The sequence below is a fragment of the Scophthalmus maximus genome, chromosome 10 (genome assembly GCF_022379125.1).
Source record: "Scophthalmus maximus strain ysfricsl-2021 chromosome 10, ASM2237912v1, whole genome shotgun sequence".
NCBI lineage: Eukaryota > Metazoa > Chordata > Actinopteri > Pleuronectiformes > Scophthalmidae > Scophthalmus > Scophthalmus maximus.
The window spans coordinates 20,312,501-20,322,500 of record NC_061524.1 but is presented as its reverse complement, the minus strand read 5'-3'; the positions used below and the strand labels follow the sequence as shown (position 1 = coordinate 20,322,500).

The following is a 10,000-nucleotide window of genomic DNA, read 5'->3' as shown; positions in this document are numbered from 1 at the left end:
TCTGTGTCTGTCTCTCTCTCTCTGTCTGTCTCTGTCTGTCTGTGTCTCTCTCTGTCTGTGTCTCTGTCTGTCTGTCTGTCTGTCTCTGTCTGTCTCTCTCGGTCTGTCTGTATCTCTCTCTCAGTCTCTGTGTCTGTCTCTCTCTCTCTGTCTGTCTGTCTCTGTCTGTCTGTGTCTCTCTCTGTCTGTGTCTCTCTCTGTCTGTCTGTCTCTGTCTGTCTCTCTCGGTCTGTCTGTATCTCTCTGTCTCTGTGTCTGTCTCTCTCTCTGTCTGTCTGTCTGTCTCTCTCTATCTGTCTGTCTCTGTCTGTCTGTCTCTGTCTCTCTCTCTCTCTCTATCTGTCTGTCTGTCTCTCCCTCTCTCTGTCTGTCTCTCTCTCTCTGTCTGTCTCTGTCTGTCTGTCTGTCTCTCTGTCTCTCTCTCTCGGTCTGTCTCTCTCGGTCTGTCTGTCTCTGTCTGTCTGTCTGTCTCTCTGTCTCTCTCTCTCGGTCTGTCTCTCTCGGTCTGTCTGTCTCTCTCTCTCTCGGTCTGTCTTGTGTTCACTGATTTCACAGAGAATGTTTGAACGCCTCCTCGTTTACGTTTATTAAAACACATTATTTGATGAATGAACAGTTTTCTGTTTCCTGTTTGACTCCTGCTCTTTGTTGAATAGATCTTTTTAACTCTGCTTCGGCCTCTGATAATAAAAACTCTGTGTCCCTCGAGGCCTCGGTTCTATTCTGAGTGATGGAAACGTCTTATTGGATTTAGCTGATTGGATCATTTTATTTGTCTGGTTGTGCTCAGTGTTATCGCTCAGCGGAAAGAAACCTCCTCAGTGTTGTGTAACGAAGTCAGACGCAATTCATTCCTCGTTTCTCGTTTCCTTTTCCCCCACTTTCTTCCTCCGGGGGTTGTTCTGTTGAGGTCGACGTCACCGACCAGGAGTTACACAACAGCTGCCTGTAGGTGTCACTGTTGCTAAATCTCCTCTGAGAGGCCCAAGCAACTAAGAAAATAACGTACTGACCAAATGTCTTTGTTTAAAAGAGGAAATGATTTGGGAATGTTACAATAGTCTCACAGTGTTAAAAAAGATATCAGACATTCCTGGCTCCGCCCCCTTTGTCCAAATCCACACCAAAATTGAATGGATTCTTTGTTGAGCCTTGTTCCATCAGACAGGCAGACAGACAAACAGGTAGACAGACGGATGTTGGCTAGAAACCTGAAGAAATCGTCCTGGTGTTTTCTTACCTGTTTTATTTTAAATTTTTTTCAAGGACGCCTTGTTCAACTCTCTGCTGGACGACCCGTACCTGAGTCTGCAGCTCTCAAGCAAATCCAACCAGCAGGTACAGTAGCAGCTCGCCATCATGTGATGGCACCTAACACTGTGACTTTACTGGCCGCAGGGCGACTGGTGTGAAAAAGGAACGAAGAAAGAAGAAAGGAAGAGGGAACAAAGGAAGAAGGAAAGAAGAAGGAATGAACAAAGAAGGAAGAGGGAACGAAGAAAGAAGGAAAGAAGAAAGGAAGAGGGAAAGAAGGAAGATTGAACGAAGGAAGAGGTAAAGAACGAAGGGAGATGGAAGAAGGAACAAAGAAAAGAAGGAAGAGGGGAAGAAGGAAAGAACGAATGAAGAGGGAATGAAGAAAGAAGGAAGGAAGAGGGAACGAAGAAAGAAGGAAGATTGAACGAAGGAAGAGGTAAAGAACGAAGGGAGATGGAAGAAGGAACAAAGAAAAGAAGGAAGAGGGAACGAAGAAAGAAGAAAGGAAGAGGGAACAAAGGAAGAAGGCACGAATGAAGAAGGAAGAGGGAACGAAGGAAGAAGGAATGAACAAAGAAGGAAGAGGGAACGAAGGAAAGAACGAATGAAGAGGGAATGAAGAAAGAAGGAAGGAAGAGGGAACGAAGGAAGAAGAAAAGAACAAAGGAAGAAGCAATGAAGAAAGGAAGAAGAAGGAAGATTGTACAAACAATTTTTCTTCTAATCCAACTCAGCTGTGAACCAGACTTTATGAACGTTCACATCTCTTCAGTTTCTCACCTGCTCTCTTCCTGATTGGCAGTTTGCAGGAGATCACCATGGCGACGGCCTGTCCCTGAACCACGGCGGTCTGAGCTGCGGCAGCAGCGACAAGCAGCAGTTCCCCTCCCCTGTGGGGCTGCAGGACCCCTGTGACCAGCAGCTCCTCAACAACCAGCACCAGAACTACGGCGGCGGAGACGGACGACACAACGTTCCCAACATCATCCTCACAGGTCTCATTCTCTGACTTTCATTATTTTGCATTTTGAGAATAAAGTTGAAATGTGTCATTGACATTTTTGCCAGGTCGAGGGAGCCAATGTTCCCGTGGCGTGTGGTCCTTTAAGAGAGTCACGTGATCTGTTAGTTTAGTACCTGAATAGAGCAGACGAGATGTAAACAGACCATCCAACAGAAGTGAGCAGCTCCTAGGTCGTGGCTGGGTGGATGTGGATGTGGTCGATGGAGAGGATGCATTGTGACCCAGGAGCTCATTTTTGCAGCAACCAAACAACCGGATGTTGATGTTTTGTTAGCCAGTTTGCTAAGCTAACACTAGCTGCTAACGCTAGCTGCAGGACATTTGCAGGATTAATATTGATGGTTGAATCCGGTAGAAGCGATCTGAGACAACGGGTGTTTGCAAATGAACGTTAACGTTTGTCGTGATAACGTTCAACTGCAAAACAACCGAGTCGCTCAGTTCCCTCGTTCCTTCCTTCCTTCCCTCCTTCCTCCCCTCGTTCCTTCCTTTCTATCCTCCTTCCCTCGTTCCTTTCTTCCTTCCTTCCTTCCTTCCGTCCTTCCTTCCCTCCTTCCTTCCTCCCTTCCTTCCTTCCCTCCTTCCTTCCTTCCTTCCTTCATTCCTTCCTCCCTTCCCTCGTTCCTTCCTCCCTTCCTTCCTTCCCTCGTTCCTTCCTTCCTTCCTTCCTTCCCTCGTTCCTTCCTTCCTTCCCTCCTTCCTCCCCTCGTTCCTTCCTTCCTTCCTTCCTTCCTTCGTTCCTTCCTTCCCTCCTTCCTTTGTTCGTTCCTTCTTCCCTCCTTCGTTCCTTCCTTCCTTCCTTCCCTCCTTCCTCCCCTCGTTCCTTCCTTCCTTCCTTCGTTCCTTCCTTCCTTCCCTCCTTCCTCCCCTCGTTCCTTCCTTCCCTCCTTCCTTCGTTCGTTCCTTCTTCCCTCCTTCGTTCGTTCCTTCCTTCCTTCGTTAGTTCCTTCTTCCCTAGTTCGTTCCTTCCTTCCATCCTTCCTTCCCTCCTTCCTTCGTTCCCTCGTTCCTTCTTCCCTCCTTCCTTCCCTCCTTCCTTCTGTCCTTCCTTCCTCCCCTCGTTCCCTCCTTCCTTCGTTCCTTCTTCCCTCGTTCCTTCCCTCCTTCTGTCCTTCCTTCCTTCCTTCCTTCCTTCCCTCCTTCCTCCCCTCGTTCCTTCCTTCCCTCCTTCCTTCGTTCGTTCCTTCTTCCCTCCTTCGTTCGTTCCTTCCTTCCTTCGTTAGTTCCTTCTTCCCTAGTTCGTTCCTTCCTTCCATCCTTCCTTCCCTCCTTCCTTCCTTCCTTCGTTCCTTCCCTCCTTCCTTCTGTCCTTCCTTCCGTCCTTCCTTCGTTCCTTCCTTCCTTCCTTCGTTCCTTCCTTCCGTCCTTCCTTCCCTCCTTCCTTCCTTCGTTCCCTCGTTCCTTCTTCCCTCGTTCCTTCCCTCCTTCCTTCGTTCCTTCTTCCCTCGTTCCTTCCCTCCTTCTGTCCTTCCTTCCGTTCTTCCTTCGTTCGTTCGTTCGTTCGTTCGTTCGTTCCTTCCTTCTTCCCTCGTTCGTTCCTTCTTTCCTTCCTTCTTCCCTCGTTCGTTCCTTCCTTCGTTCCTTCTTCCCTCGTTCCTTCCCTCCTTCTGTCCTTCCTTCCGTCCTTCCTTCGTTCGTTCCTTCCTTCGTTCCTTCCTTCCTTCCTTCCTTCCTTCTTCCCTCATTCATTCGTTCCTTCCTTCCTTCCTTCCTTCTTCCCTCGTTCGTTCCTTCCTTCCTTCCTTCCTTCCTTCCTTCTTCCCTCATTCGTTCGTTCCTTCCTTCCTTCCTTCCTTCTTCCCTCGTTCGTTCCTTCCTTCCTTCCTTCCTTCCTTCTTCCCTCATTCGTTCGTTCCTTCCTTCCTTCCTTCCTTCTTCCCTCGTTCGTTCCTTCCTTCCTTCCTTCCTTCCTTCTTCCCTCGTTCGTTCGTTCCTTCGTTCCTTCCTTCCTTCCTTCTTCCCTCGTTCGTTCCTTCCCTCCTTCCTTCTTCTATTTTGACTTGATTGTCAAATCTTTTTTCTTATGCCCAAATACTCTTCAGTCAATATGAGTCTTTGTTGATTTCCTCTGTTTTCATAAAACTTTTGGTGTTGGACAGAAAAAACCCATCACCTTCCCAACGTGACTTTGGCTTCTGGTAACGTGTGACGTGACGGAGAATAGAACTTGTTTGTCTTTAACCCTTTGACCTTTGCAGGAGACTCTCCGCCCGGGCTGTCCAAAGAGATTGCCAGCGCCCTGTCCCATGTCCCCGGCTTCGAGATGGACCCCTTCTCCCTGGACGACCCGCTCCGGATGGACCACCTGGCTCTGGACATGCTCGAAGGGGACCTGATGCTCGCCGACCCGGCCGTGGAGGACTCCTTCCGATCCGACCGGTTGAAGTGATCCCTCTGCGCCCGCCCCCCCTCCTGCACTCCGCTTCAGGAGCTTGGCGGGACTCTGGTTAAAGAGACGGACGCTCGGTGGAGAGGACGCCGCCCCCTCGCCAGCGACCCCCTCCCCCAACCAGACAGTCTGCAGAGCGGGCGGGGTTCGGACGTCACTCGGGAGACGGACCCGAGGCTCTGGTTGAACGTGATGGAACGAGGCGATGGAGGGGGAGGAGCTTATCCGTCGAAAGGCACTTAACTGAAAAACGCTCTCGCAATGCTTGAAGTAAACAAAAGAACAAGCTGCTTCTCTCTGTCGGCATTAGCTTGTTACCAGTCTCTTCCGCATGTAACGGAAAAAAAGCAAAACACACCGGAACGAAAACGCTAGCGTGACGTCAACTTTGCGTAGAAACCACCAGCAGCACTCGGAGGATCTGGGAAGAGAGGAGAGATTCTCCTGCACCTCGGCTCCGCGGCGACGATGACGCTGGAACGGTTTGGATTTATTTCAACCCCAAAACTGCCAAAAAACGAACCACTGCTCAATCGCCGATATGTCGGCTCTATCCGCCACTTTGACAGGAAGTCAGCCATGATTCAGAGGTTTTCTATATTTTGAAGAAGATAAAAAATAAATAAATAAATATATATATATATATATACACACACACACATATATATATATACATATACATACACATATATATATCCATATATGAATATATGTGTGTATATATATATATATATATATATATATATATATATATATATACACGTGTATATATATACGTACACGTATATATATATACGTATATATATATATATATATACATATATATATATATATATATATATATATATATATACACATATATATATATATACACACACACACACACACACGTGTCACGTGTCGATTCAATCTCCTGAAAGAGGAAGTGAGATCCTCTCTACTCCAGCACGTTGGGGATGAAACGTCTGTTCATGTTCACCACGTTGTCATGACAACGATCACGTTTCAGGGCTCGGACGACCGAGCGTCGTCTCTCACGCACGTTCTTCTTTTTTTTGTTGGTCTCCACGTGAATCAAGCTGTAAAATCTTCACGTCACGAATATGATTTGACCCCAAGGAACATTTTTTTTTAACCTGGAGCCCAAAAGATGTGGATGATTTCTGGGGCCGACGTCGCCAAGTAAGAAAATACAGATCGAAACCCCTTGTGACCAAGAAATGTAACTTTTGAGGTTTTTAATATTTTACAGTTTTAAACCGTAAACTTTATTATAAAGAAAAAACACAAATATATATATATATAGAACTTGAATGAAGAAAAAATATTTTCCTAAAACATGCACATGAAACTTCTGTGCTTTTGTAAAATAGAAGTATTCATATCGCAGATGCTTTGTTTCTGTGAGAGATTTTAAATTTGCCAACTGTTAAGTCGGTCGGACTTGACTCGACCGTGTTCCTTTTTTCAAAAATATAAACATTTATCATCATTCATCAGCAGAACTGTCGGACGACGGGCGACGTCATCGAATCACAAATCAGCTTCAGGAGAAAAAAAATATGCAAACGAACGCGGTACAAGACCTCGAGCTCAGGATGGAACGGCGTCAACACTAGATTGTAACCGCTGGTCGGCGGGGTTCACATGACTGTAACCGTGGAAACCTGGGTCTTACTTAAAGGGGTTGGCCTTTAAACGATGAGTCTTTTATTTCTGGTGGTCAGTCCCAGTCCAGGACGAGTCCGAGTCAGTCCGAGGGGGGGTGGGGGGGGGCACAGCAGAGAAACGTACTTTTATGGTAAAGGATGATCAATATTAACTATATTCATAAACTATAAAGAAGTTTTATTTTTTATTCCCGCAAGAAAAATCTAAAAATTTGTTTGTAAATAGAATTCTCTTTAAAAAAAGTAAAAGAGAAAGAAAGAAAGTATATTTAACATAAGAGCAGAAGTAGAAGTTTGAAGTCGGAGAGTTTTTTGAACAACGGCTGCTTTGAACACACACACACACACACTTTTTTGTTGCGTTGCTTGTTGCTTGGTTCTGGTTGGTCAACGCAGCAACAGAACATCGCTGGTCTGCGTCCTTTTCATTGACTGAGAATAAAGAAAAAGCAGCGTCGCTGTGAAACTGGTTACATCTGCAAAATTGTGAAAACGGAGACGTATAACAGTTTCTGTGTCCGTTTGGGAAATATTTGTTTTAAAATGAACAGTTGTTTCTGATGGAAGCAGCAATATTTCATTTTTAATAGAACAGTCGTCGTTAAAACGTCTGAATGAAGAAAACAATCATCCCAAAATCCACCGTGTCTGTTTGTGCGTGTTGGCGGCATCTTGCCATTTTTATGCAATAAACCTGTTGTGAGTTCCAGACGCTGTCAGTTGGGGGAGCTGTTGGTGCGTGCGTGCGTGTGTGTGCAGGTTAGGGATCAATTAAAGGCCATATTTCATATTTTTTCATATTTTTCATTGATGTATAATATTAACGTTCTCACATTATTAATGTCATTGTTTGGTTTTTTTCCGGCTCCTGAGAATAAACATTTCGTTCTCTGCGTCTCTACGTGATTCATGCGTCTGTCGCCAGGTTTGCGTGTGAACCTGCCATAACCAGGGAAATATGGTTTTGTACATACGAACGTGGTCTGCTTCTGAAACTGGGCAGAGATTTTTACAGAGATGGCATCTTAATAAACAAGTGAAACCTGGAAACAGCTGTTTGATTCATGATGCTTCTGTTTGTCTACGGCCACACACCCTTACTGCACTGGCATACCCGCGGGGAGCATGACCCCCGGACCCCTCAACAGGGTCTCTCAGAACCCTGTGTGAAACACTGTAGGTGCACTTTCAATGGGATAAACTTCTGAGTTACTAGCTTTGTGAGTTTGGTGGAGCCCCATGTCGTGCAGTAGGTGCCCTTTTTATTTTTTCACACTGCCCCTCCAACAGCCTGTGGCACCACTGGCTTACTGTATATAAAGACGATGAGCGACCGTATATGAAGATGATCAGCGACTGTATATAAAGACGATCACTGACTATATAAAGACGATCACTGACTGTATATAAAGACGATCAGTGACTGTATATAAAGACGATCACTGACTGTATATAAAGACGATCAGCGACTGTATATAAAGACGATCACTGACTATATAAAGACGATCACTGACTGTATATAAAGACGATCAGCGACTGTATATAAAGACGATCACTGACTGTATATAAAGACGATCAGTGACTGTATATAAAGACGATCAGTGACTGTATATAAAGACGATCACTGACAGTATATAAAGACGATTAGTGACTGTATATAAAGACGATCAGAGACTTTATATAAAGACGATCAGCGACTGTATATAAAGACGATCACTGACTGTATATAAAGACGATCACTGACTGTATATAAAGACGATCAGTGACTGTATATAAAGACGATCACTGACAGTATATAAAGACGATTAGTGACTGTATATAAAGACGATCAGAGACTTTATATAAAGATGATTAGTGACTGTATATAAAGACGATCAGCGACTGTATATAAAGACGATCACTGACTATATAAAGACGATCACTGACTGTATATAAAGACGATCAGCGACTGTATATAAAGACGATCAGTGACTGTATATAAAGACGATCAGTGACTGTATATAAAGACGATCACTGACTGTATATAAAGACGATCAGCGACTGTATATAAAGACGATCACTGACTATATAAAGACGATCACTGACTGTATATAAAGACGATCAGCGACTGTATATAAAGACGATCACTGACTGTATATAAAGACGATCAGTGACTGTATATAAAGACGATCAGTGACTGTATATAAAGACGATCACTGACAGTATATAAAGACGATTAGTGACTGTATATAAAGACGATCAGAGACTTTATATAAAGACGATCAGCGACTGTATATAAAGACGATCACTGACTGTATATAAAGACGATCACTGACTGTATATAAAGACGATCACTGACTGTATATAAAGACGATCAGTGACTGTATATAAAGACGATCACTGACAGTATATAAAGACGATTAGTGACTGTATATAAAGACGATCAGAGACTTTATATAAAGATGATTAGTGACTGTATATAAAGACGATCAGCGACTGTATATAAAGACGATCACTGACTATATAAAGACGATCACTGACTGTATATAAAGACGATCACTGACTGTATATAAAGACGATCACTGACTGTATATAAAGACGATCACTGACTGTATATAAAGACGATCAGCGACTGTATATAAAGACGATCAGTGACTGTATATAAAGACGATCAGTGACTGTATATAAAGACGATCACTGACTGTATATAAAGACGATCAGCGACTGTATATAAAGACGATCACTGACTATATAAAGACGATCACTGACTGTATATAAAGACGATCAGCGACTGTATATAAAGACGATCACTGACTGTATATAAAGACGATCAGTGACTGTATATAAAGACGATCGGTGACTGTATATAAAGACGATCAGTGACTGTATATAAAGACGATCAGTGACTGTATATAAAGACGATCAGTGACTGTATATAAAGACGATCACTGACTGTATATAAAGACGATCAGCGACTGTATATAAAGACGATCACTGACTATATAAAGACGATCACTGACTGTATATAAAGACGATCAGCGACTGTATATAAAGACGATCACTGACTGTATATAAAGACGATCAGTGACTGTATATAAAGACGATCAGTGACTGTATATAAAGACGATCACTGACAGTATATAAAGACGATTAGTGACTGTATATAAAGACGATCAGAGACTTTATATAAAGACGATCAGCGACTGTATATAAAGACGATCACTGACTGTATATAAAGACGATCACTGACTGTATATAAAGACGATCACTGACTGTATATAAAGACGATCAGTGACTGTATATAAAGACGATCACTGACAGTATATAAAGACGATCACTGACTGTATATAAAGACGATCAGTGACTGTATATAAAGACGATCACTGACAGTATATAAAGACGATCAGCGACTGTATATAAAGACGATCAGAGACTTTATATAAAGACGATTAGTGACTGTATATAAAGACGATCACTGACTATATAAAGACGATTAGCGACTGTATATAAAGATGACGACATGTCACTAATGTTTGGTTTCAGAACCTTTAAGTTCCTTCTGCTGGTTACATTCAAACTAATGACCGTAAACAAAGACCGTCGATATGACGGTGCATCTGCACCGCCCCCTGGTGGCTGGCTACAGCATCATATCACTACTATACATACAACATGAAAACA

The 10,000-nt window shown here is 43.6% G+C and overlaps 1 protein-coding gene across 2 annotated transcripts in view; it reads left to right on the top strand.

The window, feature by feature from the left end:
- The window catches only part of LOC118284653 (CREB-regulated transcription coactivator 2), a 29,555-nt gene extending 24,186 nt beyond the window's left edge, over positions 1-5,369 (top strand). For both annotated transcript variants that reach the window (XM_035607545.2, XM_035607544.2), the window contains 3 exons: positions 1,267-1,338; positions 2,060-2,252; positions 4,480-5,369. In XM_035607545.2, the coding sequence (XP_035463438.2) occupies positions 1,267-1,338; positions 2,060-2,252; positions 4,480-4,670 (456 nt within the window). In that variant the 3' untranslated portion in view covers positions 4,671-5,369. The remainder of the gene's footprint in view (positions 1-1,266; positions 1,339-2,059; positions 2,253-4,479) is intronic.
- Positions 5,370-10,000: the final 4,631 nt, after the last annotated feature.